At 44.9% G+C, this 23,753-nt stretch overlaps 1 protein-coding gene across 1 annotated transcript in view; it reads left to right on the forward strand.

Moving 5' to 3' along the window:
- The window catches only part of RELN (reelin), a 368,099-nt gene that overhangs the window by 135,082 nt on the left and 209,264 nt on the right, over positions 1–23,753 (forward strand). The window contains exons 8-9 of the mRNA XM_038740909.1: positions 8,263–8,359; positions 18,227–18,278. Of these exons, the coding sequence (XP_038596837.1) occupies positions 8,263–8,359; positions 18,227–18,278 (149 nt within the window). The remainder of the gene's footprint in view (positions 1–8,262; positions 8,360–18,226; positions 18,279–23,753) is intronic.

Genomic DNA, 23,753 nt, shown 5'->3' on the forward strand with positions numbered 1-23,753 from the left:
TAAAATAAAATAAAATGAGAGATTAGTCAGGTAGGGTTTTTTGAAGGAGATCTGATTTTAATAGGGCTTTGAAGGTGGAGAGAGTGTGGACCTGTTGAAAAGTTTTCTTCGAGGCAGAGTGGCTAATTCCATGTACCTCTTATTCAACCTTCCAGGATCTGATCATTCCCAACTGTCAGAAAGTCCAGGGTGGTAGACTCACAACGTTGAATGTTGTCAGCCCACTCTAGGCAAAGTAGTAATTTAAGAAGTGGTGTGGCCTAGTGGAAAAACCTCAGAGGGCCTGAGTAATAGTCCCAGCTCCACCACTGGTCTGTTGTGGGACATTAGGTAAGACATTTCACTTCTGTGTGCCGCAGTTACCTCACCTGTAAAATGCGAATTAAGACTGTGAGGCCCTGTGGGACACAGAGTGTGTCTTGTATCGTGTATCTCCCCCAACACTTAGTATAGTGTCTGGCACATTGTAAGTGCTTAAGAAATACCGTTAAAAAAAATTGTAAAAAAAAAAGTCTTGATGAAATGGCATTTCATTTGCTTCTTCCTATTGCCATTAATGCAGGGCCACTGCATAAATCCCCAGTTGTACATTTGGGTACAGTAGACCAGCATTTCCCATTAATCCTCCTCCTCCTTCAATCTTGCATATTTAGTGAGCACTTACTGTGTGCAGAGCACTGTACTAAGTGCCGGGGGGAGTTTAATATAACAGTAGTAAGGCACATTCCCTCCCCACAACAAGCTTACAGTCTCCTGTCTTCCCTGTCTTCTGATGCTGATGAGAACTACACTGGATTCACTCGCAATTCGATGTTCAATAAGCAATAGCCCGGCTGACTTGGGGAACTTAAATTCCAAAATCCTATTGGAGTTCGAAGATACCCACCAAGAGACATGGCACCAGCGTCTTTCTGTCTCATCCTTCATGATCCCCAAGCCATGTGCTGGCCACTCAACTCCACCTTTTCCAGTTTACTGTCTCCATCTGTCCTGAAGTCTGCTCTGTTTTTCCAGACAAAACACCATCACCAAGATGACTCAGGCTAGTGACGAAGAACTGATCCCAAAATAGTGAGCTTTCTAAGTCCCAAAAGGCTTTGGACAGAAACAAATGCGACTCACTAGAAAGTGTCTTTTTTTTCTTTCCTTTTGGGGTTATTGTATGAATTTTTAGCAGGTTTGTTTTACTGATTTTTTTCCCCTGCTTTTACTGTTTCTGCTGTAAGAAAAAATCATTCTACTGTGAAAGCAGTGGTGATGATTACAACCTATCCATCATTGTACATGAATTCCCTCTAATGTAGAAGCCGACTGTTACTGAAGCTCTTACTCCACTTTGAAAACTACTGGTGCTTCCCATCACCTCTCTGTAGGCTCTCCTATTGTGTGGAATTTTTGCGGACCAGAACGAGAAGCTCCCACCTGTAAATGAGAAACACCCAACAGTCTAAAGCAATTTGTGGTGGATTTCCCTCTAGAATGTAAGCTCCCTAATACACCGTTAGCTCGTTGTGGATAGGGAATGTGTCTATCAAGTTGTTATGTTGTACCCTCCCAGGTGCTTAGTACAGTGTCTCCACACAGTAATAATTGCTATCATTATCATTACTATCATTATTATTATTATTAAATAAGTTCTGAGCTGCGTAGCAGATGATTATAGCAGCATTATCAGGTTCGTTAGGTGTTGCTGGGTGACTGTTGGCACAGGGTGGTTTCCTTTCGAGTCCCTTCCTTTTTCTTGGGTGGGGGGTCGAGGATCCGGAGTGTGGAGGGATGGGGGGCTGTTGGTGATTCCTTCCTCGTGCAAGGCTCAGGGAGCAGTAGTGAGGGGGCCTGGACCTGGTGCATGCATGGGGGAATGGGGAGAATGAGCCTGCCGTTCTCCCTTCATTCATTCCTTCAATTGTATTTATGGACTGCTGACTGTGAGTAGAGCACTGTACTAGACGCTTGGAAAGTACAATTCAGCAATAGAGAAAATCCCTGCCCACACCGGGCCTACAGTCTAGAAGGAGGGGAGATAGACATGATAATAATAATAATAATGATAATAATGATGGCATTTGTTAAGCGTTTTCTATGTGCCAAGCACTGTTCTAAGCGCTGGACATCAAAACAAGTAAATAGGCATCTATCTATCTATCTATCTAGAAGTATAGATATATGCACTGTTCTAAGCACTGGACATCAAAACAAGTAAATAGGCATCTATATATATATATATATATATATATATATATATATATATATATATAATTATAGATATATGCGTATGTAGATAAGTGCTGTGGGGCTGGAAGAGAGGGCCAAGGGCAAAGGGAGTAATTCAAGGTGATGGAAAGGAGGGGGAGCTGAGGAAAAGGGGGGCTTAGTCTGGGAAGGCCTCTTGGGGAATCGGAGGTATTTACTGAGTGCTTACTATATGCTGAGCACTGTCCTAAGCACTTGGGAAAGTCCAATAAAACATGTTGCTCTGCACACAGTAAGCACTCAATAAATACGATTGAATGAATGAATGTTTCTTGCCCATAACGAGTTTGCAGGCCAGGGAGGGGGGAATGAGGATGACAGTGTCCCCTCCCCTGTGCAGTTCTAGGCCTCAGCTGCCTGGACTGGAGGAGGGGGGAATTCATTAAATCGTATTTATTAAATGCTTACTGTGTGCGGAGCACTGTGCTAAGCACTTGGGAAAGAACCATACAGCACTAAACAGTAACAATCCCTGCCCACAACGATCTCACAGACTAGAGCAGGAGTCAGGGACAGTGGGGAGACAGGCATCAATATAAATAAAAAAATGACAGATCTATACATAAGTGCTTTCAGGCTGGGAGAAGGGGAAGAGCAAAGTCAGGTTGATGCAGAACGTGTCTTAGTGGAAAGAGCAGGGGCTTGGGAGTCAGGATGTGGGCTCTAATCCCTCCTCTGCCATTTGTCAACTGTGTGACCTTGGGCAACTCACTTAACTTCTCTGTGCCTCAGTAACCTCATCTGTAAAATGGGGATTAAGAGCGTGAGTCCCACGTGGGACAACCTGATTACCCTCTATCTACCCCAGCACTTAGAACAGTGCTTGACACATAGTAACTTATGTGACAGCATAGTGACTTGTACTCCCCAAGCGCTTAGTACAGCGCTTTGCACACAGTAAAAGCTCAATAAATACGATTGAATGAATTGAATGAATGAATAGTAAGAGCTTAACAAATACCATTATTATTATTATTAGATGAGGAAAAGTGGGGCTTAGTCTGGGAAGGCCTCTTGAAGGAGGTGAGACTTCCTTCAGTAGGGCTTTGAAGGGGGGAAGTATGATTGTTTGGCAGAGGAGGGAGGACATTCCAGGCCAGAGGCAGGACAGGGACCAAAGGTCGGCAGTGGGAGGCGAGAACGAGGAGGTTAGCATCAGCGGAGGAGCGGAGTGTGTTGGATGGGATGGAGAAGGAGAGAAGGGAGGATAAGAAGGGGGGGAAAGGGGATTGAGAGCTTTGAAGCCAATAGTGAGGAGTGAGAGAGTTGAGCTAAGGATAATGCCAAAGTTATGGGCTTGTGAGAAAGGGAGGATTATGGTGCCGTCTACAGTGATGGGAAAGTCAGAGGGAGGACAAGTTTTGGGTGGGAAGATGAGGAGTTCTGTTGTGGACATTTTAAGTTTGAGGTGACCATGGGGCATCCAAGCAGAGCTGTCCTGAAAGCCGGAGAAAATGTGAAACTGCAAAGAAGGAGAGAGATCAGGGTTGGAGATGGAGATTTGGGAATCATCCACATAGGGTTGGTAGTTAAAGTCATGAGAGTGAATAAATTCTCCAAGGGAGTGGTTGTAGTTGGAGAATAGGAGTCAGAATTGAGTTTTGAGGGCCTCCCACAATTGGGGGATTTGGGAAGAGAATGTCTATTATATTGTGCTGTACTCCCCCAAGCACTTACTACAGTGCCCTGCACACAGTAAGCGCTCAAATAAAATGTACTGATTGAGCCCACAAGAAGACTGAGATGGAGTGGCCAAAAAGATAGGAGGAGAACCAGGAGAGGATAGAGTCAGTGAAGCCAAGGTTGGATAAAGTTTCCAGGAGAAGGGGGTGGTCCACAGTGTTGAAGGCAGCTTAGAGGTAGGGGGAAATGTAGATTTGGGTATCAAACACATAGAGGTGTTAGATGAAGCCATTTGAGCTATTTCTCCAAGGGAGTTGGGGTCGATGGAGTGTAGAAGAGGATCCAGGAGGAACCTGCAAAACTGCAAAAAAGGCTGAGAATGAGGGAGTGCTTATACTTAGTAATTATGGTATTTGTTAAGCCCTTACTGTGTTCCAGGCACTGAACTAAGCGCTGGGGTGGATACAAGCAGATGGGGTTGGACACAGTCCTTGTCCCAAATGGGGCTCCCAGTCTCGATCCCCGTTCTACAGATGAGGTAACTGAGGCACAGAGAAGTGAAGTGACTTGACCAAGGTCACATAGCGGACAAATAGCAGAGCCGGGATTAGAACCACGACCTTCTGACTTCCAAGCCTGTGGTCTATCCACTACACCAGGCTGCTTCTTACTTGCCCAGCCTCTGTTTCTTCATTGGTAAAATGTGGAAAACTTCCTCTGCCTCCCTTTTTAGTGATGTTATGTAGGCAAAAATGAGATTGAAAATTGTGGCAGTGCTTTGCAAAATAAAAAAGGACCCTGCAAGTTCTAATAATTGCACTCACTGAATGCTAAGCGCTATACTAGGTGATTATACAAGCACAACAGTAGCAAGACACAAGTTTCCTGCCCTCAAGGAGTTTGTGATCTAAAGGGGGAGACGAGGATTCTTTTCAGATAGCGAAAACTGAAAAAAGAACAAGCATAAAGCTACAGTCAGGGCAAGCACATTAGGATGAAGCAGCTGAACAAATAATAGAACAAGTAATAATTGCATCAGTCATGCCATAATATTTAATAGTGTATTTTCATTCACTTTGTTCATTCAAACCACTGCCTAACGATCAGGGGAGAAGGGAAGAAATCCAGTTGAAAAGCAAAGCAGAGTGGAGTACTTCAATGCTGAGAAAATCAACAGCTCTTGAATCATAAATTCGAAGAAAACCACCTGCAGTCTCATCCTTGTTCTGACTTGTCGGGTCCTGTGGGACTTTTTCTTTTGGAAGGAGTGGGATCTCAAATTCTCAGATGTATTTCTAACTCCACGGTGGGGAGGCCAACCATATCATGGGTTGAAAGCGGGACCACAGGGACACCACCCAACCCTTATGGACCTTCTCCCCCCACTCCCCTCCCCAGCCACCAACAAAGCAGACTGGGGCATCTGGTTATTTTTCAACAATTGGCCAGGCCAGTCTAAAGAACTCCAGGGCTACCCCAGATAAATTGGGCTGTGCGAACAAGCCCAGGAAGAGGAAAAGTGAGTTGTAGCAGTAGTAGCACTTACTGAGGGTCCACTTGGTGAGGGGCATTTTTTGAGATGTGATCAGGAGGGCCAGAGAGGGCAGAAATGGTGGGAGGCCAATTATTTCTGAACCTTTGTTGGAGTCAGAAGACCTGGGTTTTAATCCCAGCTCTGTCACTTATCTGCTTTGTTACTTTGGACAAGTCTGTACCTCAGTTACCTTATCTGTAAAATGGGGATTAAATCCTACTTAGACTGTGAGTCTCATGTGAACGGGGACTTTGTCCAACCTGATTACCATATGTCTACCCCAGCACTTTAGTACAGTGCTTATAGCAAGTGCCTAACAAGTACCATAAAAAAAACCCCTCAGGTCTTTGCTCACTTAACCATGTGGGGGTTAACTTTTCCAGGGAATTCCAGAGGATAAGAGTAACTTAGTTAATCTATTTATCCACTTTATAGTAAGAGGATATTCCTCAGGACTCCAGGAATGAAGGCATTTGCGCTGGAAGAGTTTGGAATTATCCAGGGAATAGTAGCAGCCCTGGGGATCAGAAAGTCTCTGGCGGTTGTCAGAGTGAGAGTTGGGCAGGGCTGGGTGGGGGGCTGGCAATATTCTGTGGTCTCTTGCCTTCAAATTTCTGGGGAGAGGAAGAGGATACCCATTGAGCGGTCTTGTGGTGGGCTTTCTTTGGCTGAAAAGGAGAGAAGGAGAAAAGGAAATGAAAGCAAAGACCCCCACACTGGACCCCTTTTAGAACAGAAGGTGGGGAGAAGGCACCAGGAATGGTCCCATCAACACTTTTAATGCAGATCACCTAGTGAACTGATTTGACAGTGGTTCCAAGAAAACACTGGGTGTTTTCTGAATTCATTCAATCGTATTTATTGAGCGCTTACTGTGTGCAGAGCACTGTACTAAGCGCTTGGGAAGTACAAGTTGGCAACACATAGAGACGGTCCCTACCCGGGTGTTTTCTGAATCCCAATTCCAGCCACCAGATATTGCCATCTGAGCAAGAAGAGGACTTCTTGCCTTATGCTAGCATCGGTGGCTCTTTTCTTTGGTCAGAGCATATCCTGGAACCAAAATGCCCTGAAAGAAAATACAATAGAAATGAAAAGGGGGCTGGTGGAATCCTAGTAAATGGTAATGCACCAATCTAACCAAAACCAAGCAACTTAAGACCATGGTGCACTAATTGTTTTCTTGTCCAAAGTCAAGGAGGCGTTTTTCAGATCTTTCTTTTTATGCTAACCAAAAAAAAGACTCCAACTCTAATACAAAGAAGTAGCTGTTAATCCTGAGGTTGGCGGAGGCCACCATCCTTTGAAATCTTTCTTGAAGGGCATCTTGCCCTTCTTCAACATGTTCTCCAAGTGCCAGGCCCACTATCCTTTGTCCAGTAAAGCATTCAGTCAATACTGTCGAGGTTGTTGGTGGTGATAATTTATTCTTTACCTCTGGCATCAAAGATGATTCTGTTTTTGTTTTGTTTTTTAATGGTATTTGTTAAGCACTTACTATGTGTCAAGCACTGTTTTAAGCACAGGGGTTGATACAAATAGTGTTCTCTCCATTAGGAGAGATAGTGACATTGATATTAGCTAAATGGCTAAAAGGGCAAAATTCAAAGCTCCCAAAATTGATGGCATAATGTCCTTTTCACGAGCTTTGCCATTTATGAGGTGAAAGTACCTCTGCTTTTCTCCCACTCTTTCTGCATGAGATACAACTCTCCTGGGGTGTCGGGTGTTGAGAAGGAAATAGATCTGTTTTTCCTTCGGTTGGACTGTGCTTCAAAGGAAGGTCTAAGTGTCTTGGAGGAAAACAAAACATGAATCTCAAGTGGCATCAGCTAAGAAATACCCAGAGGCACCCTTTTCTGCTTCCTCCAGCCACCATCAACTTGATTATTCATTTCTCAAGGTCTGTTATTTGCCAAACCCTTGGTGAAACCACCTTCGCTAGCCCCTTTATCAGAGGGGGAAAGCAAAGCCACTGACACCACTAAGAAACAGCTTGCCTAGTGGAAAGAGCATGGGCCTGGGAATGATAATAAAATAATAATAATGGTATTTAAGTGCTTACTATGTACCATGCACTGTACTAAGCACTGGGGTAGATGAGAAGCAGCATGGTTTAGTGGAAAGAGTATGGGTCAGAGTCAGAGATCGTGGGTTCTTATCCCGGCTCTGCAGACTTTCCTTAAATAAGCCCTCATTTCTGCCCACTTCTCTGCGTTGGCTGTGTACCTGGTTGTATACCTCTTAAGCACTTCGGTAGTCACCCACCTTCCAACATTATGTAAATATCCCTTTACCATTGCCCTATCCGTAATTTATTTCATTGTCTGTCTTCCCCTGTAGACTAAAATCTCCCTGTGGGCAGGGATCGTGTCCACCATCTCCGTCATATTGCACTTTTCTAAGTGTGTAGTACAATGCTGTGCACACAAGAAACACTCAGTAAATACCACTGATGTACTGAGTGATAGTTGTACCCAACTTATTATTAATAATAATAATAATGGCATTTATTAAGCGCTTACTATGTGCAAAGCACCGTTCTAAATGCTGGGAAGGTTACAAGGTGATCAGATTGTCCCACAGGGGGCTCACAGTCTTCACCCCCATTTTACAGATGAGGGAACTGAGGCCCAGAGAAGTGAAGTGATTTGCCCAAAGTCACACAGCTGACAAGTGGCAGAGGTGGGATTTGAACCCCTGACCCCTGACTCCAAAGCCCGTGCTCTTTCCACTGAGCCACGCAGCTTCTCAACCTGGATAAACTGCTTAATGTTATCTGATTTTTCTCACTGTAGTGAGTTAGGTTCCTGGTCCGACGATGACTTGACCCGTGTTCCGTATTTTTACAGGGTTGAATGTTGCAACTGCGAGGTGGGAGAGCAGTGTGGGGTGATTATGCACGGCAACGCTGTCACCTTCTGTGAGCCGTATGGGCCGAGAGAACTGGTGAGTGGACTTATTTACTGTAAGTGCAAATCCTGGATTTTATCATCCGGTGTGTGGAGTTGGTTTTTGAAAGGATTTTCCTCTGCTAAAAGTACAACCATGTGGTGGTTTATCCGATAAGGCCTGTGATTACTAGTCCCCGCCATTCAGCAAGAATCTACATGGGATAGGCAGCTCCCAGGCAGTGAAGATTATTGCCTCCCTTTTGAGATGTGCTAACTCTTTTTAGCGTCTCCGGGCTATGTGGGCTCCCTGAAATAACAGCCTTACTAGAGCGGTAATTAAAAGACCTGTTAGCATCAGGAAAGAGTTCGGTAATGTGCATTTAAAAGGTGCCTAACTTCAGCCTTGTGAATTGTTGACATTCTGGGAAAGTCTGACTGGATGGTTGTCAGTCAAGGAAAGCGCTTTGAGATTGACCCGGATAAATAAGGGAAAAGTCCTTTTCCTGTGAGCCTGGGAGCAAAACAGGGGAAGACCTAAGAGCATGGGAATGGAATGCTGCATCCATACCGGAAATAAAGTCGGCCCCCGTTTCCGGGGAAACCCTTCTAGGAGCAGGGGTGGTTTTCCCAGTAGGCTCTGGAGTTCTTGGCCTCGAGCAGTGAATTTTCTTGAGGGTGACAAGCTGTCCAGAAAATAAAAATTGGAAAAAATTGAAAACTTTTTGATGCTATTGGGACAAGGCAGGTATATAGATTATTTTCAGTGGCAGTTGGCACCCTACAAACTCAGCACACGCTGTCACAATGACTGTTTATAGAATGCAGTTTGGCCAAATCATCATCTTTACTATTATTATTATATATTTCATATACTAGTGTATATTATATGATTATATAGCGTTGCATTATATTATTATAATGATTATGATTATTACTACTACTACTAATAATGACATTTATTAAGTGCTTACTATGTGCAAAACACTGTTCTAAGCACTGGGGAGGTTACAAGGTGATCAGGTTGTCCCATGGGGGGCTCACAGTTTTCATCCCCACTTTACAGATGAGGGAACTGAGGCACAGAGAAGTTAAGTGACTTGCCCAAAGTCACACAGCCGACAATTGGCAGGCCGGGATTTGAACCCATGACCTCAGAGTCCAAAGCCCGTGCTCTTTCCACCGAGCCACGCTGCTTCTCAGTAATAATAACACTGATGCTTGTTAAGTGCCTACTATGTGCCAAGCACTGTACTAAGCGCTAGAGTAGATCCAGGATAATCATGTCCCACATGAAGCTAAAAGTCCAAGTAGGAGGGAGTAAAATTTAATCCCCCATTTTATAGATGGGGAAACTGAGGCACAGAGAGGTGAAGCGACTTGCCTAAGGGCCCATAGCAGGCAAGCAGAGCCGGGATTAGAACCCAGTTCCTCCAACTCTCAGGCCCGTGTCCTTCTTATTAGGCCTTGTGGCTTCTGTTTCCAAATATCCTCCACACCTGCAGGGCCTGACAGTGAGCTCACGCCAGGAGCGTCCTGGTTGTATACACAAGACAGGATGCTTTCTTTTTCCCCCTTTTTGTAGCTGCAGGGAGGAAATAAGCCTAGTTCCCAAGGTTGGCACAGTGACAAATCTCATCCTGAATAAAAGCTACCACCAATCTTTATATGTAAAGAAGCGGTCAGTCTTTGCTGGCCTCGTGATTGGCGGGGAGGCAGCATCCGGACCAATGCTAAAAAACTCCCACAGCTCCCATTTTAAAGAAAGTCCTGTTAATTGTTCAGATACAGTCCTGAACTTGGCAGGAAGTTAAACATTGAAAAGTTAATTTAAAAGAAGAGAACCTCACAGAGGGGTACCCCATGGGGATGGGTAAGGACATGAGTTGGATCTTTTCCTCAGCATGGGCCGTGGCTGAGATACAACAAGGCTTGAATGGGGCTTTAGGCCCTGGGGGATCCTGCTAGGAGGGCAGAACGATTCGGTCAATCAATCGATCAATCGGCTTAGCTCTGTACAAAGCGCTTGGGAGAGTACTGTACAACAGAGGTGGGAGACACGTTCCCTGCCCACAACGAACTTAGAGGAGGGGATGGCCAGAAATAGAAATAGGTCTTAATCAGGGAAGACCTCTTGGAGTAGATGATAATAATAATAACAATGATAATAATAATAATAATAATAATGGCATTTGTTAAGCGCTTACTATGTGCAAGGCACTGTTCTAAGCGCTGGGGGGATACAAGGTGATCAGGTTAACCGCGTGGGGCTCACAGTCATCATCCCCATTTTACAGATGAGGGAACTGAGGCTCCGAGAAGTTAAGTGACTTGCCCAAGGTGACACAGCAGGCACATTGGCGGAGTCGGGATTTGAACCCATGACCTCCGACTCCAAAGCCCGGGCTCTTTCCACTGAGCCATGCTGCTTCTCTAAATGTGCCTTCTAGATGTGCCTTCAATGAGGTTTTGAAGGTGGGGAGAGTAATCATCAGTTGGAGTGCTCAGAACAGTGCTTGGCACATAATAAGCGCTTAACAAATACCATAATTATTATACGAATAGGGAGGGTGTCTGGGCAATTGGAATGAACCCCAGTGAGATGGCCCTAGTGTGTCTTTTGGAGTTGTTAGCAGTAACCCCATAGCTTGCAGTGACCTTTAGGGTGACCTGATACCAGTTTGCACCTCTTTAGTGGATCTGGGTCATTGCAGGTCCAATCCCCCGTTTTGAGGACTCCAGAAACCCCCCGCCTTCCCTCCTGCAATGGTTTTTCAAAAGAGGAGCAGCCCCGGCACCAGGCCGTCCCAAATGTCAAGTGAACCCAACTTAAAATCAAGCCAGTTACTGCATGTTTCTTTCAACCGCAACTGGTTTACGTACGAGATGCAGCTCTGTACAAATGTCTAACTTCCTCAGCTTGGACTTCCTGTCTCTTTCTGCAACTCTCCCTCTTAAAGGTGAGAAACAGTGTGTTGCTTGGAGAAGCTTAGAGAAGCAGCATGACCTAGTGGAAAGAGCATGGGCCCGGGAATCGGAGGACCTGGTTCTAATCCTGGCTCCGTCACATACTTAATAATAATGATGGCATTTATTAAGCGCTAACTATGTGCAAAGCACTGTTCTAAGCACTGGCACCGTTCTAAGTGCCGATGCTTGTGAGACCTTGGGCAAGTAGCTTCATTTCTCTGTGCCTCAGTTCCCTCAAGGCAAAATGGGGATTCAGTACCTCTTCTCCTTCCTACTTAGCCTGTGAGCCATGTGGGACCTGATTACCTTGTATCTAGCCCAGTGCTTGGCATATATAAGTGCTTAACAAATACCACATTTACCCTTCCTCCCTGATCTAAGGAATATTTGAGATTCTAGTCCACCAGCTGTTATTCCTTCCTTGGTTTCTCCCAGGTGCTGTTCAATTCCACCTCTCCTACAAGTGCACCTCAGGCTTCTCTAAAATCTTGGCTCTTTCTTTCCCTTTTCCATGTCTCCCCATTGTCCGTGGGTGGAGGTTGCAGACCCTGCCCATTCTGCTTTGGAAAATCAAAGCTTTAAGAGATCACATCTCTTTAGGCGGTATGAAATGACAGTGGACCAAACTACAGAAAGAACCAGAATTCCCAATATCCGCCCTACCGCAAGCTTGTCTCTTAGGTCACTGGAAATGTTATTCCCTGGCATTGCAAAACAGGATTGCTTTCCCAGAGTAGCTTTGGAAGGCCAAGTAGAGTGACACCCTGCAGAGCCAGGATGTCGGAACACAAAAAGAGAGATGGCAGAATTCAGCTCCAAGTTGTATCGCCTCATGACACCTATGCACACCCACGCAAGATGTTTTAATAGTCATCATTAGTCTAGAAGGGCCCTGAAAGACGGTGTTCCACACTAAAAAAGGGGAAAGCAATTAAAAGAAGATTTAGCTTTCAAGAAGTGCCAGTCAATTAGTTTTCCGTAATGCGGTCTTTGTTTCATACCGCTTGAGTTCCTCTTTGCCAGCGATAGATACCTTTAATGTATTGAAGATCTGAGCCGCAGAACATTGATAAATTGAAGAGTTTCTTGTTGAAATTACTGCTCACGCAATAGAATTAATTGAATGCAAATTAAAATAATAGGTGCTCATAACTCAAGCCTCGGAAGGTACTCTGTTATTTTCCCGAGACAAATGTTATGCCCATACTGAGGCTGTCCTTACAAAAGCACCTGAATCCGCCAAACATTTGCCTGTCCAACAGCAACAAAAAAGCACCAACTTGTAAATTTTCCGGTACTGTCTGAGTTGTCTACAGGTTAGGAGAATAATGGAGTTAGTCGTCTTTGCAGTGGGTTGCACGAACTATCGAGGGATCTTGAAATCACATCCATCCGATTCAGCCCCGACCCTGTCCTGGGGCGAAACGTTTATTTGTCCGCATCTGCTGTAGGCATAGTGCTAGAATTATAGAGCTCATAGCTTTAGCGCTGCTCTTATTGTACTTCTTCTTTCTGTCAATATGTATATATGTTTGTACATTTTTTTTTACTCTATTTATTTATTTATTTTATTTGTACATATCTATTCTATTTATTTTATTTTGTTAGTATGTTTGGTTTTGTTCTCTGTCTCCCCCTTTTAGACTGTGAGCCCACTGTTGGGTAGGGACTGTCTCTATATGTTGCCAATTTGTACTTCCCAAGCGCTTAGTACAGTGCTCTGCACATAGTAAGCGCTCAATAAATACGATTGATGATGATGATGATGTCAACCAGAAAGTCTAGTCATCAGCTCCCCCAGTCTCCCCAGCTAGAGCGCTCTTCGCCAATTGATCTAGGTGAGGAAGTCAGTAATGGGTATTTATTGAGCGCTTCCTGTGTGCCTGCTCTCTCCCCCTCCCTCCAGGCTCGCATCTCCTCCTGCCTTCAGGACATCTCCATCTGGATGTCCGCCCGCCACCTAAAGCTCAACATGTCGAAGACTGAGCTCCTTGTCTTCCCTCCCAAACCTTGTCCTCTCCCTGACTTTCCCATCTCTGTTGACGGCACTACCATCCTTCCCGTCTCACAAGCCCGCAACCTTGGTGTCATCCTCGACTCCGCTCTCTCATTCACCCCTCACATCCAAGCCGTCACCAAAACCTGCCGGTCTCAGCTCCGCAACATTGCCAAGATCCGCCCTTTCCTCTCCATCCAAACCGCTACCCTGCTAATTCAAGCTCTCATCCTATCCCGTCTGGACTACTGCACTAGCCTTCTCTCTGATCTCCCATCCTCGTGTCTCTCTCCACTTCAATCCATACTTCATGCTGCTGCCCGGATTATCTTTGTCCAGAAACGCTCTGGACATATCACTCCCCTCCTCAAAAACCTCCAATGGCTACCGATCAATCTGCGCATCAGGCAGAAACTCCTCACCCTGGGCTTCAAGGCTCTCCATCACCTCGCCCCCTCCTACCTCACCTCCCTTCTCTCCTTCTACTGCCCAGCCCGCACCCTCCGCTCCTCCACCACTAATCTCCTCACTGTACCTCGCTCTCGCCTGTCCCGCCATCGACCCCCGGCCCACGTCATCCCCCGGGCCTGGAATGCCCTCCCTCTGCCCATCCGCCGAGCTAGCTCTCTTCCTCCCTTCAAGGCCCTCCTGAGAGCTCGCCTCCTCCAGGAGGCCTTCCCAGATTGAGCCCCTTCTTTCCTCTCCCCCTCGTCCCCCTCTCCATCCCCCCGCCTTACCGCCTTCCCCTCCCCACAGCACCTGTATATATGTATATATGGTTGTACATATTTATTACTCTGTTTATTTATTTATTTATTTATTTTACTTGTACATTTCTATCCTACTTATTTTATTTTGTTGGTATGTTTGGTTCTGTTCTCTGTCTCCCCCTTTTAGACTGTGAGCCCACTATCGGGTAGGGACTGTCTCTATGTGATGCCAATTTGTACTTCCCAAGCGCTTAGTACAGTGCTCTGCACATAGTAAGCGCTCAATAAATACGATTGATTGATTGATTGATTGCCGAGCACTGTACTAATCTCTTGGGATAGTACAGTCCAACAGAGTTGGTTGACAGGTCCCTGCCCACAAAGAGCTTACAGTCTAGAGAATGGATTTGATCCCTCACCCTTGGCCAGGGAAGGTTGGTACAATCTAGTAGTAGTAATAAAATTATTTATTATTATTTAATGCTTACTATGTGCCAAGCACTGATCAACGAATGGTATTTATGGAGAGTATACTGTGGACAGAGCACTGTAATAGGCGCTTGGGAGACTATGGTATATATGTATATATGTTTGTACGTATTTATTACTCTATTTTACTTGTACATATCTATTCTATTTTATTTTGTTAATATGTTTTGTTTTGTTCTCTGTCTCCCCCTTCTAGACTGTGAGCCCACTGTTGGGTAGGGACCGTCCCTATATGTTGCCAACTTGTACTTCCCAAGCGCTTACTGCACACAGTAAGTGCTCAGTAAATACGATTGATTGATTGATTGATTACAGTATAGCAGAGTTAGCAGACAGATTTGATGTTTGCCACTCCTCTGCGGCCACCCATGGAAGCTTCGTAGGGTCCTTTAAGTAGGCTGTCCCAGGCAGGGCAGGGTAGGTGAGCAGCGAGATATCAGTTAATAATAATAATAACAATAATAATAACAATTGTGGTATTTGTTAAGTGCTTACTATGTGCCAGACATTATACGAAACCTAGGATAGATATAAGGTAATTGGGTCCCACGTGGGGCTCACAGTCTTAATCCCCATACTTCAGATGAGGTACCTGAGGCCCAGAGAAGTTACATAACTTGCCCAAGGTCACACAGCAGACATGTGGCGGAGCCGGGATGAGAAGCCAGGTCTTTCTGAGTCCCAGGCCCCTGCTATATCCACTATCTGATTTGCAGACCGTCTTTTCTCTCTTTCACATCCGGCTCAGAGGGATTTTCTGGGAGCTGTGTCTCCTCCGAACACCCGAACTGTAGAGGGTCCAGGCCTCAGCTAAGGTGCCTTCCGAAGGGACTTCAGTCCTAATTCAGTGATTCTTACTTGACTTCTGAGTGATAAGGCAAAGCCCCTTCCTCAGGCGTGATTCTTCAGTCTTAACCCGCAGTTAACCCACCTCTTCCACTCCCCAGCAGTCCAAAGAAGAGACCTTGGGTTGATTCTCTTTATCAGACTGCATCAGTCTCCTCGCTGATCTCCCTGACTCCAGCCTCCCCCATCTCCACTCCGTACTTCACTCGGCTGCCCAGATCATTTTCCTAAAATGATTTTTCTGCACACATTTCCCCACTCTACAACCACCTCCAGTGGTTGCTCAACCGTTGCCATGTTAAACAGAAACTCCTTACCATTGGCTTTGAGGCACTCAGTCCATTCTCTTCCCCCGGTAGGTTATTTATATTAATGTCTGCCTCCCCACCTAGATTGTAAGCTCGTTATGGGCAGGGATGTGTCTGTTTATTGTTATATTGTACTCTTCCAAGCGCTTAGTACAGTGCTCTGCACACAGTAAGCGCTCAATAAATACCATCGACTGACTCTACACATACTCTCCCAAGTGCTTAGTACAGTATTCTTCACACAGTAAGCACTCAATCAATATGATTGGCTTCTCTCTTTTCCCACAAAAACCCAACCCACACATTTGGCTCCTCTAACACCGGCCTGCTTTTATGCCTCAGTCTTGCCTCTCTTGCCATCAATCTCTTGCTCTCACTCTCCCTCCTGCCTGGAATTCCCTCCCCCTTCTTATCCTGCAGTCCACCCCATTCCCCATATTAGCAGCCGTATTTATTTTTATTTTAATGGCATTTGTTAAGCGCTTACTATGTGCAAAGCACTGTTCTAAGCGCCGGGTATTAAAATCGCATCTCCTCCAGGAAGCCTTCCCTGACTAGCCTCTCTTCTGTCCACTTACTGTGTGCCAAGTTCTGTACTAAGAGCTGAATGATCTTGTGTCTACCCCAGTGCTTAGTACAGTGCTTGGTACCAAGTAAGTGCTTAGCAGGTACCATTTTTTTTTTAAAGTAAATAGGTCGCATCAGAAACAGTCCCTAGCACTACTTGGAGAAGCAGCATGGCTCAGTGGGAAGAGCCCGGGCTTTGGAGTCAGAGGTCATGGGTTCAAATCCCGGCTCCACCAGTTGTCAGCTGTGTGACTTTGGGCAAGTCACTTAACTTCTCTGTGCCTCAGTTACCTCATCTGTAAAATGGGGATTAAGACTGTGAGCTCCCCAAGGAACAACCTGATCACCTTGTAACCTCCCCAGTGCTTAGAACAGTGCTTTGCACATAGTAAGCACTTAATAAATGCCATTATTATTATTATTATTACTACTAGTAATAATAATAGTTGCATTTTTTGAGAACTTTTTGAAAAATGGTATTTGTTACATGCTTACCATGTGCCAAGCACTGTACGAAGCACTAATAACAGTCCCTGTCCTACACTGTGAGCTCACTGTGGGCAGAGAATGTGTCCGTCATATGGTTGTATTGTACTCACCCAAGTGCTTAGTGCTTTGGCCACAGTAAGCAATCAATAAATATGGTTGAATGAGTGAATGAAGGAATGGGACTCAAAATGTAATGGGGAGGGAACAGATATTTCATCCAAATATTACAGAATGAGGAAGCTGAAGCACAGAGAAGTTAAGTGACTTGCCCTAGTTCACACAGCAGGCAAGGGGCAGAGGTTGGAGTTCCAACCCAGGTCGCCTGATTCTCAGCCCTGTGTGCTTTCCAGTGGGCTATAAATGGTCTTGCTGTTATTGCTGTATCCCTTGGTTACCTAGGGTGGAATTCCTCCGGGGGATATCCTGGCCTCAGGCACCCCCTTCTCCCTTCCCTTCTCCATTCCTAACCCCACCTCTGTCCCTCACTTAATATCCCTCCAAGACCGTGGTCACCGGCTGGGAAAAGAGGGGAATCCCGAGTGCCACCGCTCTTGGCTTCGAAGAACCCGGCATGCAGCAGTGAGTGGAAAAAGCCAGCACCCGAGACAAACACCGAAGTCTTGGGTTGTTTGTATCTGAGCGTATCCTGGCTGCAAGATGCTCCATTACAGGGAGCAATCTTTCCCGAGCCCATGGCCATGGGAAGTCAGTGCTTAACGACCTTCCGCAAGGCTCCCTAAAGAATGTCCAGAAGGAATTTCTGGGACGAAGCAAACTGTGGAAGAAGAAGAGCAGGAAAGTGGGCAATGATCTTCAGTTTGCAATGCAAGTGAGAAGAATACGCTCAGGCTACTGATCTTCAAGCCCACATTCCTACTCTTTGGCTGGCCTCTCCTGAAGTGTTTTTTTTATGGTATTGGTTGAGCACTTACTATGTGCCAAGCACTGGGCTAGATACATGGTAATCAGGCGCCGTCCCACATGGGCTCACAGTCTTAATCCCCGTTTTACAGATGAGCAAAGGCCCAGAGAAATTATGACATAATGATTGTGGTATTTTTTTAAGTGCTTACTATGTGCCAAGCACTGTACTAAGTGCTGGGATAAATATAAAATCATCAGGTTGGACACAGTCCACGTCCTACATGGGCTCACGGTTTTACTCCCCATTTTACAGATGAGTAAGTGAGGCACAGAGTAGTTAAGTGACTTGCCCAAGGTCCCAGAGCAGACAGGTGGTGGAGTTGGGATTAGAACCCAGATCTTTCTGACTCCCGGGCTCCTCTATCCACTAGGTCATGTTGCTTCCCATGGTTTGAGGGAAAAGCACTGTACTTTCCGGCATGAGAGGGGAAAAAAAAGGTTTCAAGTCCCCTCACAATTACAGGTTTAAAACTATCCATCTCTTTAAACAAGAAATAAATAAAAAAACAGCCCTATCCAGAAAAGTAAAAAAGGGGATAAATGTACGCTTCCACTGATATTTCTCCTTTCTTTTCCTCTTTTCTTCTTCCTTTCCTTCTCCCCTCCTCCTGCGTTTATTCCTCTAGACTTCCACCGGCCTTAATACGACAACAGCTTCTGCACTTCAGTTTTCTATTGGTGAGTATTTATACAGATTTAGCTTTTGAAAAAGGTATTTTCTTAAAAGTAATCCAAAGAAGGAGCAGGATTCGGGACGCTGAGAAAAGATAACATTCGTGTTCATGTTTTTGGCCCTTCACTGAAGATTTGAAATATAATTAGAAAAACTACCTAATTGGTGGCTTTTCTTTTTAATTATTTTTTGTTAAATCAGGATGCACTGGAACAGATTTAGCAGATTCTTGGGTGCAATATTGCAAGAGTGTTTTTCATGTAATTTAAATATGGACTTGTCTCTTTTTTTTCTACTTTTTTAAACACCTGTGACAGTCTTTAAAAATTGGCACGCCGCATGGAGTTGTCATAATGAAAATAATATAATATAGAGAACTTGGGGAATTGACTTCCAGATAAGAATTAGGTTTGGTTTGGCAGGCTTGAAGGTCACCCACCCAAACCCATAAAAGCTAACCAACCCACACACATGTTATGTGTATTTGTGTCTGTTGGTTCTCTTATGTTCTGTGCCTTAATCCTTCATACTGTATGTGTAATTAGCTATCTGTTTTTATCGTGCCTCCTCCATTAGATTGTCTCAAGGATAGGGACCCTGCCCTAATCTTTCTCTTAATCTCCCCCCAGCCCTATGTACAGTTCTGTGCATCATCATCATCATCATCAATCGTATTTATTGAGCGCTTACTTTGTGCAGAGCACTGTACTAAGCGCTTGGGAAGTACAAGTTGGCAACATATAGAGACAGTCCCTACCCAACAGTTGCGCACACATTGCACAACACTCAGTATATGCCGCTGACTGACTTGAATCTCTCTGAAATGCCGGGCTATAGACTGTGAGCCCGCTGTTGGGTGGGGACCGTCTCTATGTGTTGCCAACTTGTACCTCCCAAGCGCTTAGTACAGTGCTCTGCACACAGTAAGCGCTCAATAAATACGATTGATTGATTGATTGATTGATTGATTGATTGATTCTGCCTCCGTGCTCTCAGGAAACCCATGGGAACCTCAAACTTGGAGACCAGAGATCTGATGCAACACGACCTAGTGGGTAGAGCCTGGACCTTGGTTCTAATTCCGGCTCTGCCACTTGTCTGCTGTGTGACCTTGCTCAATTCACTTAACTTCTCTGTGCCTCACTTTCCTCATGTGTAAAATGGGGGTTAAGATGGTGAGCCCCATATGGGAAAGGGAGTGTGTCCAACTCGTTTACCTTGTATCTACCCAAGTGATTGGTACAGTGCCTGGCACACTGGAAGTGCTTAACATGTTATTATTATTGTTATTATTATTCGGCTGGGAAAGCAGCATGGCTTAGTGGATAGAGCATGGTCCTGGGAGTCAGAAGGACCTGGTTCTAATCCTGGCTCCGCCACATGTCCGCTGTGTGACCTTGGACAAGTCACTTCTCTGTGCCTCAGTTACCTTATCTGTGAAATGGGGATTAAGAGTGTGAGCCCCATGTGGGACAGGGACTGAGTCCAAACTGATAAACTTGAATCTACCCAGTGCTCAGAACAGTGTTTGGCATATAGAAGCAGCATATAGAAGAGAAGCAGCGTGGCTCAGTGGAAAGAGCCCGGGCTTTGGAGTCAGAGGTCATGGGTTCGAATCCCGCTCCGCCACGCGTCTGCTGTGTGACCTTGGGCAAGTCACTTAACTTCTCTGAGCCTCAGTTCCCTCATCTGTAAAATGGGGATTAAGACCGTAAACCCCACGTGGGACAACTTGATCACCTTGTATCCCCCCCAGCGCTTAGAACAGTGCTCTGCACATAGTAAGTGCTTAACAAATGCCATCATCATTATTATTATATAGAAGCACTTAATAATAATAATAATAATGGACGTTCAGGAAGGCGACTATCACATGACTCCGCCAACTGCCTTGTCGCAGCTGTCGGCGGCAGATTATTATTATTATTCCTCTGAAGGTGCATTTGGGTCTCCATCAGCCTCCTGTGGCTTTGGGAGGCAAGTCTGTGAGGCCTGGCCCCCTGCCCAGCAAATCAGGGGTTGAGTTCTCCATGGTTATGTCCTTCTGGCCACTAAGGGATCCCATTCCCTTAAGGGAAGCAGCATGGCTCAGTGGAAAGAGCCCGGGCTTTGGAGTCGGAGGTCAGGGGTTCAAATTCTGCCTCCGCCAATTGTCAGCTGTGTGACTTTGGGCAAGTCACTTAACTTCTCTGTGCTTCAGTTACCTCATCTATAAAATGGGGATTAAGACTGTGAGCCCCCTGTGGGACAACCTGATCACCTTGTAACCTCCCCAACGCTTAGAACAGTGCTTTGCACTTAGTAAGCACTTTATAAATGCCATCATTATTATTCACATCAGGATAACTTGTCGATGAGGTTGCCTGCTCTGCCAATTTCAGTAACTACTTAGAGCGAACACTTAAGCACTTAATATAGTGCTCTGCACACAGTAAGCGCTCAATAAGTATGAATGAATGAACTGCGCATCAATCAATCAATCCTATTAATTGCTTACTTTGCGCAGGGCACTGTACTAATTTCCAAGCAGTGCAACTCTTTTTTTAAAAAAATGGTATTTGTTAAGCACATACCGTGTGCCAGGCACCGTTCTAAGTCCTGGGGTAGATACAAAGTAATCAGGTTGGACACAGCCTATGCTCCACATGAGGGTCACAGTCTTAATCCCCATTTTACAGATGAGGTAACTGAGGCACAGACAAAGGAAGTGACTTGCCCATGGTCACATAGCACACAAGTGGCAGAGCCAGGATTAGAATTCGGATCCTTCTGACTCCAAGGCTTCCACTCTATCAACTAGGCCATCCTGCTTCTCTTTTCCTCAACTGATGGAAGAAAACCCTTTTTCTCTAAACTACCCTTTCAAAGTGTAAATAACTTCGGAGGACTTTCAGAAAAGGTGTCTTCGGCTGGAAAAAAAGTGATGCTACAGTTAATGAATGAGGATAAGTAGGGCCTAGAAATGTCGGTTTTTCTGTCTGTTTTCCAATGAAAACCAGCTTTTTTACTTTGGGGAATAAAACCATACATTTGCCCCTTGAGAATGATTTTGGGAGAAATTTGATACTGATAAAAATAATTCAAGAGGAAAAACTTGGGGGAAATGAGCTTTACATTCCTTCCATTAGACTACTGTGGTAAATCGGTACTCTTTAAAGATAAGATAAGACCAGAACAGAGTCTGAGATTTGGTTACCTCATATAGAGGTGAATGATATTTTCCTCAGCTTTATAGATATCACATTTCTTCCTCCGACAAATGAAAAAGCCAGCCTCCAGCTGAATTTTCAATGTCCAGAAGATGCCCCTATTTGTGTTGCAATTGTTTAACTCCCAGGGATGAATCCCAGAAGGGTAACAGAGCATGGGACCTGGAAAGAATGGAAAAAAAAATAGTTTGGATGAAAGCTGAAGGAGATTTTAAGGAACTCTCATTCAGGTAACGATATTAAGAAGATAGGTACATAAGAAACGTCAGACTTAGACCACGCTAATGATGGTATTTGTGAAGCACTTACTATGTGTCAAGCACTGTATTAAGCACTGGTGGATACAATCTAGTCAGGTTAGACACAGTCCCTGTCGCATATGGGGCTCACAGTCTTAATCCTCATTTTAACTGAGGCACAGAGAAGGGAAATGACTTGTTCAAGGTCACACAGCGGACAAGTGGCAATGTGTACAGGCCAGGAATCTGCCACTGGCTGCAGCAACAAGGCAGTTGGTGAAGTCATGTGATAGTCGCTTTCCTGAACATCCGTTATCAAGTCTCGAGATGGATCGTCTCACATCCTTCTCTAACGTTTCCCTTTGCCATCCTCACTTTCCTTCCAGTGACCCATTGTGGACCTCTTGTCCACGAATTTATCCCAACCCCTGGTGAAATGACTGATATTTTTGGCAGGGCAAACCTCGTGTGGTAACACATGCCATATGTGTACTGTCTGCTATGTGAAGAAGTGCTTCCTTTTGTTGTTTTGATCATACTACGTTCAGGCTTCCATTTGGAAGCAAAATGGAAATTCTGATTCCATAAGTGTTACAGAGCTTCTCCCCACCTCTGAAAAAAACATATATATATAAGCACATATACATCTGTATGTATTTGTATTTGTAAAAATGAGTTTAGGAAAGGAAGGCAGGGTGTGATTCATTTTAATGGAAATTTTTATTGGGAGGAAGGAGGAAGTAGAGCAACGTGAGAACTTAGTTGCAGTGGTAACAGGCCCCGATTAGATGCATAACATATATAGCAGAATGCATAATGCCTCTCATCTGGGAAGCTTTTTGTTTGCACCATATGGGGCGTTACCATTCTGTTCTTATCTGTTTTTATGCCAGGAAGACTGAGAGGTGAATGCAAATGCAGTTGGCAAATTCCAGTATAATATCCATCTCATGAACTTTAAAAACCTTTCCTATCCCAGGACCAAAGTAGCAAAAACAACGAAGGAGCCGTTGCTTAGTTTATGTAGCGGGGTGCTTTGTGTTGATGGGAGTGGTGCATGTTATCTTCTGGGTGTTTACATCATCTGCTGTTCTGAGGAGAACTCAATATCATATGTGCTAATTGTACATGACAAGATAAGATTGACCACAGTGGGTTGGGTTGCTGGGTAGATAACACCCTTCATCTTGGGCAGTCCCTCAAGGCAGAAAAATATTCAGCGGGGCACTATCATGACACACGAGCCTTGTGGGTGATTAATGTATTCCTAATTTATCCATGACCTCAAGGTTGGCCAGTTTAATAATTATGAACTTGGACAGAAGAATAATTATTGGGATTCTCTTTCACTGTGACCACGGGAGTGAAGGATGAATAGGAAACCTTTTGACTCAACTAGCTCCTTTCACGCCCAAGGACTTCCAAAGGTTTATTGGTTACATGTCCAGGTGTCCCTGAAATGAAGTCATTTTCTAAACAGACTATGCCTTGGTTTTCGGTATCAGCCACGCACTGTGACTGAAGATTGTAAGTAACCCTTCAGGCAAATGACACTGGAAGGAAAGAGAATGAAGGCACTTAACCAGATGGCTACTAGCCCAAAGTTCCCAAAGCCATTATTTTGGACTTGGGTCCTTCCTGGGAGTTGGCATCTTTTATAGCCACACTGGAGATTTTGGCTCCGACAAATCCTGATTTCCATTCAGGAAAGTGATGGATTGGGACTGTAGCTCCAGGGTTATGTAAGCCAGTTCCTTCTGGCAATTTGAGGGGTGTAACAGTGATGGTTCTCCTACTTTGGTTAGGGGACATCCCTCAAATTGCCAGAAGGAACTGGTTTATAGAACCCTGGAGCTACAATCCCAATCCATCGGTTACCACAGTGCTTGAACTGTAGGTCAGTGCTAAATTCTTGAGAGCTCCTAAGAGCTGTAGAAAGTTGCTGGTTCATATTACCTACTGTTCTGGCCTACTCAGAACACTTTATTCAGGTCTAATGGCTAGAACACGGTCCTGGAAGTCCTAAGGACTG

The sequence above is a fragment of the Tachyglossus aculeatus genome (genome assembly GCF_015852505.1).
Source record: "Tachyglossus aculeatus isolate mTacAcu1 chromosome 12 unlocalized genomic scaffold, mTacAcu1.pri SUPER_6_unloc_1, whole genome shotgun sequence".
NCBI lineage: Eukaryota > Metazoa > Chordata > Mammalia > Monotremata > Tachyglossidae > Tachyglossus > Tachyglossus aculeatus.